Here is a 23,264-nt window from a genome sequence, read left to right as displayed (position 1 = left end):
ACACACACACACACACACACACACACACACACACACACACACACCCATACATCTGCATGTATGTATACTAACACAGACAAATACGTGCATGCACAAAGAAATCTTTAACAATCTAAACAAATCAGATAAAAGTAAACAGAGAGAGGTATGATGGTATGGACCTATGGTACCAACTACTTTGGAAGCTGAAACAGGAGGATCATGTGTCAGACGAGCTGGGCCAATACATTGAGACTCCATCTGAATATAGAATAAAGTTACAAAAAAATAGAAAAATCAAACAATATATATAAGTATAACTTATAAGTTAAAGAAGTAGAGAACAAAAAGCAGAGGGAAGAAAAAGCTAATTCTTTGAAGAGATTAGCAGGCAAACTTCTACAATGGCATGAACTTGATTTGCATCCATCAGCATAGATAAGGCTGGAAACCATTACCGTGAAGGACAAACCATTCACTGCCTGGAATGAAACCATTTACGTAGATGTGAAAATACAACAACCACAGCACACAGCTTTACCACCCTATACAGAAAGAGAATGTGACAGAGTCACACCACCATCGCTTGGAGGAGAGAATGAGGGCCACAAACGTTCAATTTCTCTCTGAATCTATGGCCAGACATGAACATGGCTTAAATCAGAGTCCTAGGAGAGAGACTTGCTGGTTTTGTTCTGGGGGGTGTCTTTGCCTGATATTACATTACTAGAAAGAAATTGCACCCTCTTTATTCTGTTGGTCTCCAAACCAGGCAGTGAAGGACCAGAGAGCTAGTGAGAGGGGAAACTTAAGCCTGAGACCTCCAAGGGCACTTTCTAATTTTGCAAAATAAAACCTTGGGTTTTATTTGTTTTGTTTTGTTGATTCACTTATGAGACTGATGGCCATGAGAGCCTCTGGGTCCAAGCTCAGGCCTCTGTGAAGGCTCCTCCCTGTGCTGAATCTAGAACCCAGGACACTAGAGGATGGTGTCTTGACAGCGAAGAATGAGCATATGAATAATTTAGCCAATTGTTTATTAGTGGCTAAGTACAAGTGCACACTGACTGAGTACTTCCACAAGCCCGAGAAGACATTTTTCAGTCATAGTTGAGGGGAATAAAGGTCAGACAGGCCATACTTGTCTGAGATTTCCAAGCTCCTCAACTGTTTCCAAAAGAAACCTTGAGGAAGTGATGACAAGCCAACCATAGTATCTACACTTACATTTCTTTTTTTCTCAGCCAGGCATTGTTAGAATGCCCTTAGCCGCATTTTTCAGTAGCGGAAGTGGTACCAACCACCCTCACTTGTACTGTTGGCCAACAATGACTGGAAGAAGCAGGCAAGACAGCCGTCATCAGGGGATGGTATAGAATAGTAAGTTCCATGTGGTGCTAATCTCCATGTTCTAGATGAGAAAACAGTGGCTGGGAGGGCCTGAATTGTTTCCTGTCCCTGAATCCTCAAGTCCCAACCCCCACCGCCTCAGAATGCATCCGTATGAGTAGATTTTGTTTTGCTTTCTGCAAGTAACTAAAAAAAGAAGTCACCAAAATGGGTCCCTGAGAAGACAGGCAGCGAGAAGGCAGGAGAAAGGCCGAGAAAGGCGTGGAACAGAGCGCCTCTCACAGTCTCAGGAAGAACAGCCTGGCCAAGCCCCACCTCAGACTCGCAGCCTCCACAGCTGTGGAAAGGCTTAAGCCCCACTCAGGTGGCTTTCTGTTACGGAAGCCCCAGCAGACTGAATCAGAGGTGCAGGCATGTTAAGTCTCCCCGAAGGAAACCAGACTTGAGCCTCTACCACAAGTCTTTCTTCTGTTTCTCGTGGCATAATAATCATGAAATATTAGTGTCTGCTCTCAGTGATCATAGAAAAAAAAATGCAAATTATATGTAAATTGGTATGTAAAATACTGAGTGGAAGGAGCTCAATGTAGCAGTTTAACTCCACTTTTTGGTGTATGTATCCTGTGGAATATGTGCATATTTGCATGTGTGTGTGTATACACATGGGGGGTGTCCAGGCATGTCCAGGCACGTCTATGATGTAGGGTGTCTTCCTCAATCACTCTCCACCGTAGATACTGAGGCAGGGTCTCTCACTGAACCCACAGCTCACCAATACAGCTAGACTGACGGGCTGCCATGCCCGCCTGGCATTTACCCGGTGCTGGGACCTCCAGCCCGCGAGCTTGCACGGCTAAAGCTCTACCTGCTAAACTACCGCCCCAGTTCCCATCCATCTCTTTAAGCTTCTTATTGCAGAGAACATAGATCCAGAACAAAGATCCAGAACATAGAAGGCTGCTGTTTTCAACAAGGAACACTGGAGAAAAAAAAAATCAGAAAAAATAAAACAAAACAAAACATAGACATTTCTATTATCATTTATTACTGCTACTACTAAAACTCCACCAATGACTGAACATCTCAGAGTCTAGGGCAGTGTTTCTCAACCTTCCTAAGGCTGCGACCCTTTAATACGGTTCCTCGTGTTGCGGTGACTCCCAGCCGTAAAATTACTTTCCTTGCAACTTCATAGCTGTAATTTTGCTCCTGTTATGAACTGTAATGTAAAACATCTTACGTTTCTGATGGTCTCACGAGACCCCTGTGAAAGGGTCATTTGACTCCCCAGGCTGAGAACCACTAGTTCAGAGGCAGCAATCCCAGAGGAATTAAGCCCTTCCTGAGAAAGTGAGGGCCAGCCGTCACTCTTCTCCCTCGTCCAGGTGGAACTGGAACGAGGAGTTGATCAGCTTAAATTGCCCACCGTGGAAATAGGAAGGAAGCTGCCTCGTCATCAACCTCGGGGCTAGAGAAAATGACTTAGGTCGAGGTAGAGTGTCAGAAGTCCACACCACTGTTTTTCAGCCTAGAGTGTGGTGGCCTGCAGGCAGTCAGGCCAGGGCTAGCAGGCAGAGTGGTAGTCCTCAGGCGCCTGGGGACTCTACATTCTCCAGACTCCACACATCTGAAAGCGATGGTGAGCTGACAGTAACGCAGGCCGGCCTACCTCAAATCCCAACTCAGGAGAGGACCTTACCTCTCATTGGAGCCGCCTCTGTGAGCTGAGAGGGGATGGCAAGTACCAAGACATTGCATGAAGATGAGCCAGGTCAAACGCACTTGACATCTAGCCTCCTGCATCACCCGTCAATCCTGTAAGCTCAGGCCAGTGTTTCTAGTGTTTAAGCCAGTTTGATTGCTCTTTTTTTTTTTCTAACTAGAGAATCTTAGTTGAGATAAAGCCCAAGTCCTGGCCGGCTATGAATTAAGCTATGAATTAGCGTGAGCACACATACGAGCGTGCGTGCGCGCGCGCACACACACACACACATATGCATGATTAAACATGCAAATTTTATACCAATTAGCAATGTAAAATTTCTGAAATGTTGTGATATCTTCTAGTCACTCATCAAAAATGACTTCATATTACTAGATACGGACCAGACAATGCTGGAAAACAACTAATAATTTCACAAAGCAATCATAACAGAGCTTTGGAAACATTCCTCAGTGCTGTGTAGACCCCACTCTGGGCCAGATTTATATTCTAATGAGCTCACTCTCACTCAGAACTGTGAAGGAATTCCCGTTTTTAAAATGCCCCATTGCAAACGTATCTTTGTTCTTTTGTTTGCTGACTTCGACTTGCCTGTGTGCGACACCAACTACAGTAAAGAAGTCAGATTGGTACTTGATGCCACGAAGATAGCAGTGGAAGATGCTAGATTCTAGGAGTGGAGAAATTAAAACAAGTACAGAAAAAAAAAAAAAAAAGAAAACAAAGTTTCGAGATCAAAATGACCACTTGAAACTCAAGGAGCATTCCAAGATATCTGAAGAACCATTTCGCTATCAAAAATAGCTAAAAGGTCTTCATGATTGTACCCAAAATACTTAAAAAAAAAAAAAAAAAAAAGAAAAGAAAGTTTGTAGATTCCATGTTTTCTTGCCATGTTGTAAACTGAAGTTTTATTTTGTGAATCAGTTTGTGGAGTTCTAAAAAGGAATGCCTAGGAGGGAAAATGATCAGCCTATCCCTTCTCCAGGAGCCCACAGAGTTTTTCAGGAAGAATCTCCTGGAAGGAAGTTCTTCCTCCTCCCAGTGGCCTTGGCTGTGTTGGTCCCTCTAGTCCCTACCCTATCCAGACACAAGCTACTAACTAGATGGTTGCAGAAGCTCATTCCTCAGGTAGGTTCAGTGATTCAGGGTAGATCTGTTACATTTCTCCTTACCTGAAGGAGCCAGACAGGCCACTCTGGGGTCAGGCCTAAGGATCAAGTAATAAAGAGTCAATATATAAGCCGCCTGTTTCAGCTAGATAGAACGCATCACCCTGTGGAAAGCTTGGATTAATCTGATTTAACTTTTATAGAAAACTTCAAGAATGTACTTTGCTATTGTGCAAGAAAGTGAATTCCCACCCCACCCCCAACCCCCGAGTTCTAAAGCCCAGCGTTAGAAAGCTGTTCTGAACAAAAGTCTCATTAGCTAAGTCCAGTGAAAGGCCAAACGTCTCTCTCCACACAGCAGAAGCATGGACTGAGAATGTCATGTAAACCAAACAGGCCAGAGGCTGTCTTCAGTGTCATGCCCCTACCTCGTCTGGAGCCTTTTGCATTGCAACCTGGGCTACACACACGTGCTCCCGCACCTCAGAGGGGCTGGGAGAAGATGTGGGAGAAAGGAAGGAAAGACTGTCCTTGAGGCAGATTCAGAGGCTTCTCTTCAGCGCTCACCCCACCCTGACTGCTCATTTTCTTTCCTCCATTACTGGCTAAACAGTCTCAAAACGTGTTCCAAAATCAGCTGTGAACACAAAGACGCAAACACAAGCACCATTTGTCATTTGCTCAGCAATTCTAGTTGTTGCCCCCTCAGAGAGGATGGAAGCGGATCATCAGATAAATATCCCATTAGCTCACTGGCAGACACGCTGGGCTTCGGGTCACAGACTGGCAGCTGGTGGGTGCTGGCTTGAGTGAGGAGAACAGAACCCATCTGCCCTTCACGTCACCGTGTGGCCCTACGTGACGGTTCTCATCTGAGAAACTTCACTCTCAGTGGCCCCCAGATACTGCTTTCCCGTTGAGCATTCCACACAGGGGTGTCCAAACCTGCAGGCCCCATGCATCCCAGAATAACTATGGATGTTCTGAACACACAGGTCAACAACATCCTGACCCAACATCAAAGAGGTTGGGCACCTACTGGGTGGTACTCATCACCAGGCAAATGACTGTTAGATGGTCAGGTGCCCTGGTTATGCTCCAGGGAGAGCATCCCTAAAGCAGATAGGTATGAGTAGCTGGTCAGGCTCTCCAGGTGAGGCCAACATACCAACAGGGCTGAACACAGAAGAGTCGCGGCCTCTGAACCCATGTGTGCTGGTCAGCTGCAGACAGCGCACAAACATTTACAACAAATAATAGCTGTTTGCTATAAAACAGATAATGAGGGAGAAACGAGCCAATGAAACTGACCTGTCTCAAGTTCAGACCCATGAGTCAAAAACCCCTGAATCCCATTAAAGGGTATTTTAGTGCCTATTAATTTTATGCTGTGGTCGGTTGTTCCCCACAGTTGAGAAGGGTGTGGACAGCAATTAAGAAAAACCCTGAAATTAAAGCAACATTCTCTCTCATTGGACTTAACTTGTTTTGGTCACTGCTAACTCTCCCTGCCAGAGGCTGACAGCCTGAGAAGGGTAATGGCAAGCCTCAGGCAACGGCTGAACTGAACTGAAAGCCATCCTCACTTATTTCCAAGCTCACTAGAACACCAAACGGAGTCATGCTACATCTCTGCAGAAAGATGAACTCTGAACTGTGAAAGCAGGCCCCAGCCAGGAAGAAATGCTACCTGGAAGATGCAGATTAAACCAGTCTTGCCAGGGAACATTTTCAGGCACACTGTTTAAATATTCTTAAACGCCTGCTAAACCACAGTTGTTCGAATAGAGGTGCAGAATGAAAAGCAGAGGCTTTCCCAACCCGAACTATATGTCATTTACAAAAACCATGACACCTAAGTCATACCCCAGACCCATTAGCTCAGGATCTGAGAGGACAGCTAAGCAAACGGCACTGGGGAGGGATATATTCAGGCCTTCAGTGTATGTGCATGTGCATGGATGTTGGAAATCAGCCTCAGGCCACGTCCTCAGTCCCTCCCTTGTCTTCTGAGACACTCCCTCACGGGGCCTGGCACTCACCCATTCAGCCAGGCTAGCTGGGCAACTGCCTCCGGGAAGCCACTTGTCCTGGGTCCCCAGTGCTGGGTTACAGATGTGTACCTCCAAATCCTGTTCCTTCTGTGGGTTCTGGGTCCTCAGGATTGTGTGTTAGGAACTTCCCCAACTGAGCCATCTCCCCACTTCCCTAAATGGTACTGTTTAAGTGGTGTTTTTCACACATGATCATGTCTCTGAACCAGGCTGTGGGCACTCTGGTCTCTGCAGGTTTGACATGAGGATGGAGAATGCAAGTAGTGAAAAAGTTCCCAAGTGCTGCAGATGCTGCTGCCCAGGGTTTAACAGATTGCCCAGGCAACTCTCACTATAGCATCCATGGCTGAGGACCAGCTTATACAAAGGCAGATGACCTCAGAGGAAGGTCTCCTCAGAGTGTCCCAGCTATGCTGCCAAGCTGAGCCTTGGTAATAAGGTATTCTGGTCTCTACGTGCTCTGGATGCTTAAAACTAAAGCTCTTAATTAAACCAGGCATGATGTCACCCACCTTTAATCCTAGTACTTGGGAGGAAGAGGCAGGCAGATCTCTGAATTCAAGGCCAGCCTGGTCTACAAACTAAGTCCAGGACAGCCGGGCCTACAGAGAAACCCTGTCACGAAAAAACAATTCAGAAAATGAAATGTCCTGGGTTCCTTGCAGAAATAAAACTTTTCCAAAGGGCAGTTACACATGAAATGTTAATACTAATATACACAGAAATAAAGGCTTTGCGGACAACAGCGAAGCTTCTGAAATATTCTATTATGCCGATAGCACTGTTTCTATTAACCAGAGATGATAAATACAGCGGTGATCCTGTAAGATTCTACCACTGGGCGACATTGTAGTCATCCTGATCTAAGTGCATAACTTTATGATTTCATGCAGGAAGAAAAACAACTAATAAAATCCTTCTCAGAACTATGTCCCTGCCATCACGTGACACGTGACTGTAGAAGGAAGACCACTGTGAGCCCGATGGGTGTCAGCTGTGTGTGCACGCCATTCCAACGCCTCTGCTGCACAGACTCACCTGCCACTACTTCGCAATGATGCTCGGTTCCCTTGACCTCGGTAGATGGGCTGGGGGTGGAGGACCATTGGCGCCTGATCAGATGTCCTCTGCCACCGAATGGGCCCCCTGAATTATTGAGGGGCTGGATGAACACCTGCTCCTGCTCGAGCTGGATGAGGCCAACCTGCCCAGAAAGAAGACAAAGGGACATTGGTCATCCTCACTCACTCATGTGTGGCAGAGGGGGAGTGACGACCCCCTCTGCAAATTTCTACCCCAAATTTGCAGCATTTAAGAGCAGCTGAGAGAGTATCCGATGGGTTTGATTTTGTATTCCAATTTTATTATTGTTCTTATCACTTACAGTTTATTCACTTTGTATCCCAGTTGTAGCCTGCTCCCTCATCTTCTCTAAGTTCCACCCTCCCTCCCTCTCCTTCCCCTATCCCTCTTCCCTAGTCCACTGATAGGAGAAGTCCTCCTGTCTCCTCTGGGTCTTTGTATATCTCCCTTCTTCCATAAGATTTCCTCTACTCTGTCCAGAGTGTGCCTGTGAGTCTCAGCATCTGCTTCGATTCCCTGCTGAGAGGAGTCTTAAGAGGACATCTGTGATAGGTTCCTCTCTTCTAGCACTTCTGGTGTCTATCCTGTTTTCCCTTCTGAATGAGAATTAAGCATCTTCCCTAGGATCCTTTTTGTCATTTACCTTCTTCAGGTCTATAGATTTTAGTATGTTTATCTTATATTATATGGCTAATATCCACTTTGGAAATCAATCTGGTGCTTTCTCAGAAAAGTAAGAATCCAGCTTCTGGGCCTATATCTGAAATATGCTCAACCATACAACGAGGACATTTGCTCAACCATGTTCATAGCAGCTTTATTTGTAATAACCAGAATCTGGAAACAACCTAGATGCCCCTTGACCAAAGAATGGATACAGAAATGATGGTACATTATATAATGGAATACTACTCAGCTATTAAAAACAAGCAGATTGTGGAATTTGCAGGCAAATGGTAGGAACTAGAAAAGATCATCCTGAGTGAGGTTATCTCAGAAGCAGAGAGACACACATGGTATATACTCACTTACAAATGGATATTAGCCATACTGTAGTCCAAATTTGAATGTTTATCTTAGAAGCAGAACCAGGGTGTGTAAAGAGACCTCAGGCCCTCCTGTATTTATAAGACCAGGTTGAAAGGCTTGATTTTAGGTAGTCAAAAACAAAAAAACAACAAAAAAACCCTGAATGTAAAATTGAATATTAAATTTCTAAGACAGCACTAAATATTTAAAGGTGAAAAGTCCCATTTGTAAATGAGCCTAAATATAACTCATAATCCTCTTAAAAGTGAGTATGAATACTTGCTACCTAATAAGGTTTAGAAATCAAATGAAAATCTTAAAAATTACTATTTTTAATTTGTCACTTCCCCTCCCCCCCTCTTTTGGAGACAGGGATTCCCTATGTAACCCTGGCTGGCCTAGAGCTCACAGGAATCATCATTGACCTCTGTCTCCAGAGCACTGGGATTAAAAATGTACACCACCATGCTTTTTTTGTCATTGTAATACAGTAAATACGAATGTGAGGAGGGGCATCGTGCGGAGCACTTTCCCTGGAAGCTAACTTCACTGAAAACCTCCCTGTCCGAGATACCTGCTATCTGTGTCCCTCCTTAATGCAGGCAGCAAAACAAGGCAAAACCCCTACAAGACCCTGAAGCAGCCCAAGATCAAAGGACCCACTCTGAACACCGGTCCTTGCAGCGTCCCTTCTCCTGAGCCAAACATCTCAGGCCTACCTTGGCCAGCATAGGTTCAGATCAGGTGGACCCATCTTAGGAGTCATGGATACATACCATAGGCCCATATATATGTGTATATATATATGTGTGTATGTATATATGTATATACATATATGTATACATACACACATATATATACTTATGTTCATTCTCATTCATCCTCCCTCCTTCCATTTCCAAAGCCATGACAGGGATGACGATATATATCAGTTGGTAAGGAGCTTGCCACACAAGGATGAAAGTCAGGCATGGTGGCACAAGCTTATAATCCCAACACTGGAGAGGAAGCAGAAACAGGAGGGTCCCTGGGCCTCACTAGCCAGTCAATCTAGCCTACTTGGTATGTTTCAAGTGAAAGAGGGACCATTTCTCATAAGAAAGCAAGGTGTACAGCATCTAAGAAGAGATACCCAGGGTTGGACTTCTGACCTCCAAGATGTGTGTGAGATGTGTATACATCCCACACAAAGAAAAATCAAAACAAAACGGTTAACATGCTGAAGCAGGTAGCAGCAGCACCTGGAGACCTTGGATTGGGTTCAGCTATATGCCCTTCTAGCAAGGTCCCCAACACTAACAGACAGTGCTAGTCTGGGGGACGGTTTGAGAATACTGTCCTCTACACAATGCTTGCAGGGTTTCCTGTCTCAAGCTGGGGGCCATCTTCCTCAAGCCAATGGAGATTACACAGGAAGAGTAGATCCGCTCAGCTCCTCGGATTGTCTACAACCTAGTGTCCTTCCCAACATACAGTGGGAGACCACACTTCCAGCTCTTAGCAGGGTTCGAGATTTCCATTCCACTAGAACCCTTGCCAACAACAACAACTCAGATTTTACTGCCTAAATGAAACTGTCTCAGAGTGGTATTGCACAACCCGTGGGGGAGCCCAGCTTCCTTCTCTTTCCCTCTCCTTGGAGGCAAGAACTTGGATTTGCTCACTCAGGATCCTCGGAGAGTGTGGAGAGGGGCTGCGGCGGGTAGTGCAGGCAGAGGTGCAAGTGCAGAACTGGCCTTCTGTAATAACTGGTCCTCAACTCTAGTGGGAAGCTCGGTCCTCCTGGAGGCACTCTGACTCCGGGAGGCCAAAAGCAGCTCCAGGCTCCAGCACTTTCAAAGCCATGTAGCGTGCAAAAATCATGGAGCAGCCAGCTTGAATTCAGGGTTAGAGAGCTAGAAGTGTCGTCTAGTGGAAAACTCTTCACATGCGTACTCAAAATCTTTTAGCTTAGTGAAAGGTTCTGGGGCATCTTGGGAGGAGTGTCCCACATAGAGCTTTCCTCCCACTGGGGTCAGAAGAGAGCAGGGCTGTGGGACGGATAAAGGAACAGATCAGCCTGACAGCTCCTGGTTCTCATGAGACATGACCTTCAGAGACATGACCAGGACAGGTATGTGAGAGAAAGAGTGACATAAAGTATTCAGCCCATGGGCTAGCCACAGAAAAGCCCTACCTTTCCCCCTCGCTAGGCCTCACTCTCATCACCTAGAGCAGCGGTTCTCAACCCTCCTAATGCTGTCACCCTTTAATACAGTTCCTCATGTAGTGGTCACCCCCAACCATAATATTATTTTTTTTTTTAGGAGGGGGGTTGGTTTTTGAAGACAGGGTTTCTTTGTGTAGCCTTTGATGTCCCGGACTCACTTTGTTAAAAAGGCTGGCCTTAAACTCACAGAGCTCCGCCTGCCTTTGCCTCCCTGAGTGCTGGGATTACAGGCGTGTGCCACGGTGCCCGGTCATAAAGTCATTTTTGTTGCTGTAATTCTGCTTCCGTTAGAAGTCAGAATGTAACTATCTGTTAGGCAGGATATCTGACAGGTGATTGCTATAAAAGAGTTGTTTGGCGCACAAAACCCCCAAAGGCTGGCTACACACAGCTTGAGAATGTCTAATTTAGGGCTCCGTGGCTCTTTCCAACATTTACCTGGGCTGCGCAGGCCTGAGAATGAGATGCTTGGCTGACCCAGAAATACATCCAATCTGTGTCAAAAGGATCCCTTCCTGTCCCCAACTCACAGTCTTACCTCTAAGTGCTTACCAGCCCTCCTTATCTCTCCCTATCCTCCACTTTTTCCCCAAGCCCCCTTCCCAGCAGTACAATGTTTGCCCCATGTTATCAGACATTTTCACAACCTAATAGTTCCAATGAGGCAGGAATCATGACTATCCTTCTTGATTTCTCCTGAGGCTGTCACGCCATGGTTCCTAAAGAAACTAAATGGACTGGCCCAGATACCTCTAAAATAGATAGCCCACAATGCCCTCGATTGGGAATTGTCATCCCCTGCTTTATGATGCATGGTATTACATGAAAAGCCCTGATATCCAGGCCCCACTCTAGGAGGGGATACAGGGAATGCAAGTATGGATATTCATCTTGAAGCTCAGGAAATTCAATGGACAGCCATGGACAAGAACCACCATTTAATAGCTTTTAACAGCTTGTGGAGACTCAAGCTACCTCCTGCCCTGACTTTGATGTCTAGAAGCACCTGGATTTGGAACCTGGGCATCTCATGACCGTTAGAGCAGTAACACTGAACTGTGGCCCTAAGAGCTATGTAGGGATGCCTATGCTGTCTCCAGTCATGTCTGTGTGTACACGGTTGGGGGCTGAAGACACCCTTATGTCTGTATGTGCAGGAGGTTAGTTAAGATGCAGGAGAGACATGGACCTGTCAGATTCTACTGAGGCAGCTAGAGCGTCAGGGGCCTTCAATCCCCACCCTGCACAGCCAGACATGAGGGCCTTCCCAACCTGTACCTTCAGCCTTGCTGCCACATCTGCAAATGTGAAACTCCTGAACGCAGATGCCTGGTCTTTCCAACACTATCTCTTCTTCAGAATGTGAACCCCTTTGCGGGTCTCTTCACTTCTGCTCACTAAAGTCAGATAGCTTCAAAGGACTGCCTGCTCTCTGTGAAACCTCCCTTCTGTGGATATCACCCTATCCATGGTTATCTCCCCCATCGAAAGCCTGAGCCTGTCATCCCAAAGGTCTCTCTCCAGACCTCTCCACCATGTCCTTACCAGGATGCCCCAGACAACCAGGCCAACAGCAGCAGTGATAGCACCTACAAAGGGCCTGTGGGTAGGCCTGGTTAGTTTAACCAGCCCTGTAGGGGTCTCTGCTCAGCTCAGGGTTGAAAAATCCTGTTCTGTGGGACATTTCATATGCTACCGATTGGTATCTGGTCTACCATCACATCCTACTCAAACATGTCTATTCAGTTCATCTCCCATCAGCCCCTAATTAGCCCACCCTACCCTACCCCACTATCAACTCCTAGGTCCCTTATCTTGGAAGGAGCTGGCCTTGGTAGCTAGGCTGTAACTCTTCTGTCCTAGAACATGAGGTCCACTCCCTTCAGCTCCAACCCTCTTTTGACTGAGGTCTACCCAGCCTGGCCCCAGTATCCATCTTCAAGAATCTCTCCTCTTGCTTCTCTGGTTCATCTTCCATGCATATGAGGAAGCCTTCAGACAGGGTTGTGTTACGCTTATCTCTGAGGCTTGGCAGGCCTTACCCAAGCATTCTGTACATGGCAGGTGTGGAACACGGATTTATTCTTGCAGTTCTCTTGGTGCCGTTAGAGAGCACACACTTTGGTTTTTAGGGGAGGAAGTGTGTACAGATGGGAGTGGATGGGGCCTGAGGCCCCCCAGCCAGTGAGTGCTTCGGCAGCCGGGGTAACAAGAGCTCTACAAAGGGTGGTTTGGAAGAGCCCCCTCCCCCATCATGGCTCACAAAATCGGTATTGCCTCTGCTGACCAGCCAGAGCAAAGGTGGTAACCCAGATAACTAACTCAGTGTCTAAACTGCATGGCAGAGCCAGTAAGCTGTGCCACATGGCTGAGACTTCAGAAGAGTCATGCCTGGGCACACTCTACTCTCCTTGGTCCTTCTGGAGTGGCCTGAGAAATGGACCTGGCTCCTTGGTGTCCCACAGCCAGAATACTCTGGTGTCCTCTCTGGTCCCACAGCTCACACATAGTACACTCCTGTGGACCACGTCCTCAGCCACAGCGGAGTGAACAGATCTGGGTCTGCAGAGCTGCAAGAGGAAGGAGGGCCACCGCTCAGTCCATCAGACCCAATGGCAGCCTGTGTCCTTCCTCTCAGACCCCATCCCCCCCTTCTAAAACAGTCCTTTTATACATACACTCACTCCAGACAGGCCACAAAGAGCTTTTGCTGCAATTGGTCCTCTTTCTCTGCCTGAACCCCCTGCCTCACCCCCACTGGCCTGTTCTATCCAAGAAGTTCAATTTGGAATCCTGCTGGCCCTCCATCGCCCAGTGCTGGTCACAGGTGGCTTGGGTAAACCCATTAGGAGAGATACCTTCTCCACCAGCCTGAAGCTCATTGCTTTCCAATTCCATGGTTACAGGAATCCTGCCAAAACTACGCTACATCTAAAGACTCCGTGAAATGTAAATAAAATGAAGCAGCAGAAACAGAAAACAATTAATCCTTGGGCCTGGGGTCTTTGAAGATCCAAAAAGTGCAGCTGGCAAAGCTCTTCCTGATAAGACAGAAGGCGAAACACCACAGGCCCACGTCACTGCCTGCAGCCAACAAAGTCAGGGGGGGCAACTTACCCTCTGTGCCCCATAAACGATTTAGAAGTGCTGTATCCTGGTAATGAAGCTCCTTTTACACAGACTCCCAACATCTCTGTGCACAAACAGCACCAGTGCCAGCAAGATAAAACCCATGCTACTCCTGCCCCTGTGCAGACACAGCCATTTGTAGACGCTGGCTAAGGGCAAAATGTACTAATGACCAAAATGCCACCCAGAATCCAGGACAGGGTTTGTTGGACACAGCCACACTCACATGCCTAGCTACCTCCCATAGCTGCTGTCGCTCAAAAATGACAGCGTTAAGAAGACATGACTGGGACTAGATGGCTCTCGGAGCTTAACTTTCTGCTCCTTTCTGGGAAAGGTCTGCCAATCCCTGCTTAACATGATTCTTTCAATACAAGAAGGCTTTTGAAATACCCCCAACCACAGATACCAAGAGCTGCCTTCTGGACATCGCTTCCTACGCATGTCTTGTAGCTGAGACTATCCTGGTGAGTACACACACAACTGCACACTTCAGAAAGCTTCTAACCGCTAGGTACCTAGCACAATTTCACCACCCACCTGGGTGAACAACCACGCCAAAGATGGGGTGCAGGGCAATCTCAGGTACAGGCTTTCTTTCCTTCGTGTCCCACCATCACCCTGACACTAAGAGACCAGCTGGCAGCCATGACTCTTCCCTCCTTCCCTTGGCCTTTGCCTATGTGTACTCGGGGAGCACGAACAGGATGAATAAGGCAGACTAAACAACAGCAGTGTCTCCTCAAACTGGAACTGAAAAATCTAAAGACTCAGAAGTCCACCCGCAACTGGCTCAGGGTGAACTCAAGTCTTGGCTGGGTTCCTTTCTCTAAGGCACAGCGCCCTCACATGGTGGCGAAGGGCAGCGCATCTTCCTGAAAAGCTGGCTCAGATGGCATCCGTGAGGAGGCTCAGCAATCACTCTGTGAGGACTTTAAATCAATGTTCTCCAGATTTCCAGCCTGGGCTCCTTCACAGATAGCTCCTCGCTGGAAACTTTACACCAAGAAGTATAAACTCTGACCTCTCCAGAAACTCACGAAACCGCAGCAAATGGGATTCAGATGTTTCCATGTACAGTACGGGGATGTGACCTAGACTTGAAACACTTTGGCAAAAACAGGAAAAATGATGTGGGCCTTTGAGTCCCTCCCAGAACATGATACAGCGCTGACCCCAGTCCTACAACGATCTGAGCCTGTGTCACTCCCACAAGCCTCCTCGCCCACAGCCCACACCCTTTGCCCTCGTTCCACACTAACGCCTACCAGGCTCCACCACAATCTTGCCTTCTTTCGCCAAGGCTGCCAACTTCTCCCAGTCAAACAAAAGTAAACTATACCCTAACAGGAGACCTCAAAACATTCTTGAAGATTAGGCTGCTCCCGGGAAATTATATCTGCAGGTCCCCCAAACCCAGTGCCAAGAAAGCAGAAACCTCATCTAAATTCTTTTGGAGTCATGGGCTTTCGAGCTTTGCTACTGGCTGGAGAATTGTGGGTGGTGATGCAAGATTAAGTGAAAGGGGCAATTTCTTTGGCCCACGGTGGGCTGCCTATATCTCTGTCTGCCTGGCTATCTATCTATCTATCTATCTATCTATCTATCTATCTATCTATCTCTGCTTTCCCAGAGGTCTACTATGACAAATATGACAAAACATATACAAACAGTGTGTACGCTGCATGCTCTGATGCCAGGCCTTTCCGGGGCAACCCATCTGCCAGCCATGTGCTCTCCTTCGGGGCACCATGAAGAAGCAGAGAAGAATTTGGCTGGGCACCGATGGAGCCAAGTGCCCAAGTGTGAGCACAAACAGGGCAAAACCACAGCAAACTCCCCCTGCGCCACAGCGTGCTTGTCACAGGTGTTTCGAACACAGCAAGGCAAGGTCTTTGAGAAGAGAAAGCCTAAGAACAAGGCTTGCACCTGAACGGGTGAGCGCCCCACAGTTCCCACTGAGGGTGGATCCAGACAAATGCCTGCTGTTGGTGTAAGGAAGTAAGGCTACCAGCCACACTTCCTCTCTTGGTCTTACCTTTCAGCCAACAAAAGTGTGCCTAGCCATGCCCTGCCTGGTGTCCCCTCCCAGTATAAAAGAGAAGGCTCAAAGGACAGAAGAGACGTACGTAGCTACCCCATCCCCAGACAGATGAAATGGACATTATTTTCCCCCACTTAACACGTGCATAAAACATACACAGCTGGGCAGACCCTGGGTGGGTGGGGCCTGACAGTTTCATACGGATTCCCCTAGGTGAGGTATAGCTAATTTCTCAATGCAACCCCACCTCAGCCAGGTTCAGCACACAACAGAGGGGGCAATGACAGGCCTCCCCTTGTGTCCTCTCTGCTCAGAAGGCACAGGCTGGAAGACCAAATGAGGGAGTTGGGAGGAAGGTCTTCTCCCGCCCAGCCCTCCGGGGGACCACCCCAGGCGACGCAACAAACCGGGCAGGGCAGACCCATAGGGGGCGCGGGCAGTACCAGGCCGCCGGCGGCGCCGCAGGCGCTTAGGGAGACGAGGGAGCTCGGATGGCCCAGAACTCGTCCGGAGTAGAAACACAGCTCGGTGGGGTGGGTGCTGCTCTCCGCGGCACCCGCCTCCTCCACCTCAAAGCCCGGGGACAGGAAACGCAGGTCGCGACGCAGCTGCAGGTACAGGTCCCTCCCGAAGGCCGGCAGGTGCAGCAGCAGGGCGCGCTCTCCTCGCCCTGCACGGGGGCCACTGGGAGATGCTCGGGGTCGCCGCCACCGCCGGAGCCCCGCGGCTCCCCGGAGCGTCTGCAGGTGCACGTCGTCCGGGCTCAGCCACCTCGGGAGCACCACCTCCACGTCGGCCGCTGCGTCGCCCACAGCTGCGGGAGAGAGGACACGCGTCAGCCCCGGCCTGGCCGCCAGACCTCCCGCTGCCGGCGGCACCCGCTCTGGCTCGCGGGGCTCCGTGGTCATCGCGCAGCCGTGACCCCTTCCCCCCCCCCCCCCCCCCCTTCCCCCCCCGAGCCGGGCCTCCCCAGCCCGACGAAGCCACCCGATCGCAACCGGGGACGGCGCGCCATCGGCGTGCCGAGGGGGAAACCGGAGCCCAGTTCTCCGGCAGCGGCCTCCGTCCCCCTCCGGGGATGCTGTCAGCGGTCCATCCGTGCACCCGGGCGCTAGGATGCTTCAAGGAAGTCACGGGGAAGGTGGCCGCGAGAGCTAGGGACGTTACCTGTGCCCGGGTCCAGCCCCCACACCAGCAGCAGCAAGGACAGGACGAAGGGGGGCAGCAGGACGTCGTCACACATGGTACTCGGGACCAGCAGCCCCCAAGATCGTAGTGGCAGAGCAGGAGGTGCGAGGCGGAGACGCCAGCCGGAGTGAAGCCCTGCAGCCTTTGGAAAAAGTAATTAGCGCTGCGGACAAACCCAACATGGTAAATACCAAGCCCCACCTTCTCCCTGGAAAGGAGGAAGTGATTGGGCTTTTGCTTTCCTCTGCCCCGCCTTCCCTATCCGTATTGGTTAGGGCCGGTCGAAACCAACGTGCGTAGTTAGGTTGTAAGCACTTTCTTACACGTGGTTTCTAGGCAGTAGGTGGGACGGGACACCAGGTGGCAGGCGAGAGCCAACTCTGGTGGCCGGATCTTCAGTTTGTCGTGAATTGGGAGGTCAAGGCTGCTGTAGCTTCCCAGGAAGATAGGCCAGACCATCCGGTTCCATTCAAAAACAGAAAAAAGAACAAACTAACAACAACAGAATCTTTATGTATTGAAGTGACTCCTTCTTTTAATTTGTTTGGCCTGGAAAGATCCAGACCAGTGTTTCTGGCACAGCTGAGTTCACACCTGACTTCTATATGGTCTTTACATTCACAGAGGCTGGGGACGTGAGAGCGTGGTCACACCCCCTTGAAGACTGGGAAACCGACAGAAAGGGAGCTTGTTTGAGCTTGACAGCAAGTTTCTGTCAGAGCCTTGCCTTGAATTTGTGATCCTGACTTCAGGTCAGGTGTGGCTCACCACTGACAGCAAGAGCTTCCCGAAGGGTGGCAGGAGGTATAGTAGCCCTGGGGAGCTGATGGGCAGAGCCTGACCGTGAACCCCACCTTTCAGCAACAGAAGGCGTGCTCATTTTCCCAGCAGAGTCTAACCAGATAATCCCCTTAGCTGCTCCCTACAGGTGATTCCACAAGCTTCTTTAAGTTGGCCTTACAGAAAACAAAACAGACTGGGCCCAAGCGTGACCACAGCGGTAAAAGTTGCCCCTCCCCTCCCTACCTCACCCTATTTTTTGCTTTGTTTTCTCAAAGCAAAAATGTGGCAGCCACCTACTGATTCCTTTGTTTGGAGTATCAGGAGCTAGACTTCATCTCAGGGTTTCCTAGATTACCAGAAAGCATCCAGACATGAGGTGAGCCCTGGCAAGCTCTGCTAAGTTTGATGCCCTTGCCCGGTAGCTTGTCTGTAGCCCTCTGTGAAGGCTTGTCACAGAAGGTGCCGCTGTTCCAGTGGCTGTCATTTGCTGCTTGCACCTGTGCTTGATCAGGCATCATCGGCCAGGTTCTGTCCACTGCTCTGTGTCAGGCTTTGCCTCACCCTGAGCTTAAGGCCTTGACCACAGCCTCAATCATTATGGGAGGGAAATAGGAAGAAAAGGAGAAATTTAACCTATCTGGGCATGGTCACCCAGCAGCTAGCTGTGTGGGGAAGTTTTTTTGTTTTGTTTTGTTTTGTTTTTGTTTTTGTTTTTTTCCCTCAGAATGTTCAGTTTTTCCTCTGTAAGTCAAGAAGCTAAGCTATGATGGCTCCCTTTGGGGTGTGAACATCTGATAATTTGAACAAGTCTTAAAAACAGAAACAAGGGCCTGGGAGATGCCTGGTATATCATAGGCGCTTGGTTATATTTACTGAATCTATGAAGAAAAGAAGAAAAGTGGTTGATCAAACCAGATGTTTCAAAGGCTCCTTCTGTAAGAGGGCCCTGGTGTTTAGTGGGCCCCCAGACCTTAGCACAACTGACTCCATGGTGGAAGTACCATTCAGGCTGTAAAGCTCAGCAGGTACACAGTACCACCTTCCACAGCGAAAACAAAGGCCTAATCCATCAAAGTCCATAGTTATGGGAAAGTCCCTAAATGTACCAACCTCAATTTTTGGATTCTGTAGTTCTGCTTCTGGCTAAATGTTCTTGTTAACGGTACGTCAAACCAGGGCATGGTTTTTGTGCTTAAAAGCTCACCCTGAGGAAGACTCGGGCCTACACTAGGATCCTGAACACATGGTGTAATCGCCAGGCAGCTACTAAAGACTTTCTATTGTCTTAGAAGCAATTGTCCAAGCAGTCTTCTTTGATAAAGACCCTGCAACACTCCAGCTGTCAATGTGCTAAGCAAGCATCAAACCCATGCCCCTCTTGGTTCATTGTTTATCTTTTTTTTTTCTTGTCTGGACCAGTTTCAGTTACGCCAGTTCATGTGGCTTGGATTAAAAACAGTAACAATGATTAGGGGCCAGATGTTCAAAGTCCTTCACTAGTGAGAAAGAGAGCAGGCATGGAAGGTCACCATTATTTAAATAACCCTATCTTGCTAATGTGTATGTCTGCACCCCACACCCCAGGCATTGCTGATACACAGAGAACACTAATAAACATTTGCCAGACAATCAGCAGCTCAGTGTCACTCAAAGTGTTCTTCCGTGATCAAGGATGCTTTGAAAGACAAAACTGGCCAGGCGGGATGGCACACATTTGTAATCCTAGCACCCAGGAAGGCAGGATGATGGTAAGGTTTAGAAATGATAATGATGCTGACCGAGCAACGTTATGCTACTGACTCATATACTTGAGACGTTGAAACTGTGACTTCTTTGTTACAAAAAATTGTATCACAATAAACCACACAAGAAATCCAACCCAGTTCTTTAAAAAAGAGCAAGAATTGAATAGACACCTTAATAAAGAAGACAAACAACATTTATAAAGAAGAAAAAAAAAAGGATTTATAAAGATGGTCAGAGTTTTTTGTTTTGTGTCATATGTAAATTTAAAATCACAATGAAATGACTATTCTGTACCCATCTGAAAGGGTTAAAAACAAATAACACATCAACCAAGTACTGGTAGGGAGTCAGTGGAACCTGAATTTACACACACACCTGGTAAGACTAAAATACTACAACTGCTTTAGAAAGCATTTTAACTATTTTTACTATGTGTTTATTTATTATTTTTTTGAGACTAGGCCTCAAGCATATCAGTCTGGTCTCAACATTGAGCCTGCTATGTGGCTGAAGATGGCCTTGAACCTCTGATTCCCCCAACTTTTACTTCGTGAGTACTGGTTTTGGAGGCATGCTCATGCTTTTGGGTGTGTGCTGGATCAAAGCCAGGACTTCTAGCATGATAGGCAAGTACTCTACCAACTAAACTATAGCCACAGCTCTTGACAGTTTCTTTAAAGATTAAGCACACGCTTTAGAACACAGTTATCTCACACTTATATACAAACTTGTGTAGCTGTACAAAGGATTGTGAATGAATGATGTCATGCCAGTTTTATTGTCCTAATCGCAACCTGACAACATCTCAAGTATCTATCAAGAAATGAGCAGATAAAGTGTAGAAAGACCATACCCACTGTGTCGCTATAATTGGTTACAAAGAGGAACAAACTCTTGATACCTGCAGCGATATAAGATAACCTCAAAATAATTATTAAGTGGAGAAAGCGACACTAAAAAAAAAAAAAAAAGAGCACCTAGTGTATGGCTTTATTTACATATTTATTTGTTTATTTATTTATTTATTTATTTATTTATTTATTCTAGGAAATGCAAACTAACATAGTGATGGTACTTAGAGAAAGAATCCTGAAGGGCCGGGAAGAAGATTTAGAGGTGATAAGTATATTCACTGAAAATCATGGTGATAGTTTGAGGGGTGCTTACATGTTTCATAACGAGTTGTGAACCTGAAATCTGTGCAGTTTTAAATCTCTATAAAAGCAGTTTTGAAGCCAATGATGAACTGGAAAATTCAAAGGATGGGATACAAATTTGATCCAATACGTTTATGTAATTAAAGTTCAAAGTAATAGTATGAAGATGGCAGGTAGACAAAGCGGAGGATATCAAATATGTAGCAGATTGGTGTCCTCGCTTACAGAGCGGAAGATGGGGGATTAAGAGAAAAATAAAAGAACAAAGGAAAGCCTTGGTATGGTTCTGTGGCTGTGACTGGCAGAGTAGGATGAAACTAGATCTGTCCAGCTAAGATCCTGAGAGACAGGGTGCCAGAGGCAGGGGCAGAGGAAGGGCTAAAGGGGAGGAGGAGAGGGCCACAAGAAGAAAAGACAAATGGATTCTGAAGACATTGCTGGCAGTTTCCCTCCCAGAGGGCCTGGCTGTGAGCCAGACTACTCAGGGGCTATCTAAGGGTGAAGTTACATGGTTATCGAATTCCCCTTCCCCAGAGCCTCCAGAAGGAAGCGTGCCAAGAACAAAAGAGGGGAAACCCATCACTTTTGTCTCTCTTTTTTCTTTGGGCCCGATTCCATGGTCGCCTTCCGTTCTGTGTTTCTCCCAGGGACCCTCTCAGACTTGCTGCAGAGACAGGAGAACTGGGTGCGAACTGAGCCAGGTATGGGCCCAGGACAAGCCCCAGGTGCTGTATGGAACTTTTCCTAGACTACACGTGAGTCCTATAGGCAGGGCTGGAAGCTGGGCTCCCTCTTTGAAGCCACTTCCTTAGGGACCTGGACCAAGTGTGCAGTGTCCCAAGCGTGCAGTGTCAGTGTTTTTAATCATCCTCCCTGTGGCCTGAAGGGCCCCGCCCCAACAATGTGACAGGGTCTAGTCACAGGGGCCAACTGAGATGGCTGAGTCCCTTCAATGCAAGTATTTCATGGTTCAGGTACACCCATCGGTGCCTCACCACAATCCTTTTCCTTTGTGGGGCTAGTAGCTGGACTGTCGGGTTCTCCTAGTGGAAGCGAGGAGCTGGGGGTAGGCTGGACAGGACTTGACCTTGGCTGCTGCCGGGGCCATTGCAGAGGCATCCACAAGTTTCGTTCCTTTATGTATGGAAATAATAATTGGTGAAGTGCAGTTCCCAGAACAAGAGTCAAAGCACATAGGCAATCACGAACTTCCCAGAGGTTTTCACGTGGACAAAGTCATGAGCACATTACAGCTATGGAAGGAAAGAGCCTAGGACGAAGGACGCAGAAGGGCCTGGCAGAGCTAAGAAGAGTCGGGTTGGGCTATGTGGCTCCTCTGGAGTGCCCCAGTTATGCCTGTCACCTCTCCTGTGCTCACTGACTGAACTCTTTCCTCTTGTTCATCCCCTCTTGAGTGTGATCTTCTGTTTCCCCCTCTCTCCTCTGACACACACACACACACACACACACACACACACACACACACACTTTGACTCCCAGACTCTGGCTATTTGTGCACTCAAGAGGTGATGAGCTGCCTATTGCAGAACAGAAATAGTGCCTGCAGCAGCTGCCTCTCCCTCTGAGGGGGATCCCAGAGCCAGACATCTTTGTGAGTCTCTAAGCAGAGAGGCCACATTGAGTCACTCTGTTTTGGGGATAACTACTTGCTCTAGATGATTTTCCTCTTTAGTGAGTGACACAATAAGATGGCTGTCATAGCTCACTTCATAGAATCAGGGACCCACCAGAACTGCCAGCCAGCTGTGGTCACACACCCCCTGTCACCCTGAACTGTAAAAGGAGCTCACCTTTCCCGCCATCGCTTCCCTCATGCCAGAGCCCCAAACCCTCCAGCAGCTTCTGTTCAACCGTGCTAATTCTGCAACACTTACTAATGCCTGATTTGTCAGGACAAAGACATGTTTCAGTCTCTTGTGAGAAGCTACCCAGGCCACAGACAGTGAGTGCCAGAGGTTAGATTTTCCTGACTGAACTCCTGGCTCCATCAGGCTTGTCCACTTTAAGATTTTAAATGTGCTAATATACAAAAGAGCATCAAAAGGATATAGGCATTTTTCAATTAATAAAATGAAAAGGTATCATTGACATATAATAAATGTATTTATCATGAAAAAATAATATGAAGGGCTGGGGTGAGGGTTTGGTCTGTAAAGTGCTTGCTATACAAGAAAGAGGGTCCAGTCCCCAGCATTCTTGTAGAGAGCTGGCACCGCAGTATGTTTGTATTTGCAGCGCTGCAGAGGCAGAGGCAGAGGCAGGAGGACCGCTGGCCTTGCTTGCTGGCTGGCCAGCCCAGCTGAATCAGGGAGCTCCAGGCTCAGAGGTAGACCTTGTTTTCAAAAGTAAAGTGAGGAACAACTGAGGAAGAAGATATCAATGTCTCCACATACATGGGCACATACACAAACTCACTCGTGAGCATCACACTTACATAAAAAACAATAAAGAAAAAATCCATGAACCTTGCCCAGGCTAAGATATGGCTCAGCGTCTGCTCTGTTAGAAAGAGCAGTCCACTCCCTGGGGTCTGCACCCCTTTCTCCACCAAGAGGCACCCGCCCCTACCTGGACTTGGGCGTCAATGCCCCTTATTTTCCTTCTACTTGTTTATTCTCATCAACATATCATTGTGTTCTGTGAAAGAGTTGTGAAGT

At 47.8% G+C, this 23,264-nt stretch overlaps 1 protein-coding gene across 1 annotated transcript in view; it reads right to left on the bottom strand.

The window, feature by feature from the left end:
- The window catches only part of Adamts17 (ADAM metallopeptidase with thrombospondin type 1 motif 17), a 298,959-nt gene extending 281,911 nt beyond the window's left edge, over nt 1-17,048 (bottom strand). The window contains exons 1-3 of the mRNA XM_055623484.1: nt 16,880-17,048; nt 16,156-16,526; nt 7,257-7,422 (exon numbers count right to left, since the gene is read on the bottom strand). Coding sequence (XP_055479459.1) covers nt 7,257-7,422; nt 16,156-16,526; nt 16,880-16,955 — 613 coding nt within the window. The 5' untranslated portion in view covers nt 16,956-17,048. The remainder of the gene's footprint in view (nt 1-7,256; nt 7,423-16,155; nt 16,527-16,879) is intronic.
- Nucleotides 17,049-23,264: the final 6,216 nt, after the last annotated feature.

The sequence above is a fragment of the Psammomys obesus genome, unplaced genomic scaffold (genome assembly GCF_907164565.1).
Source record: "Psammomys obesus unplaced genomic scaffold, mPsaObe1.curated_primary_1811, whole genome shotgun sequence".
NCBI classification, from domain to species: Eukaryota; Metazoa; Chordata; class Mammalia; order Rodentia; family Muridae; genus Psammomys; species Psammomys obesus.
Note: the sequence above shows the minus strand (reverse complement) of the source record. Positions and strands in the feature narration are given on the sequence as shown.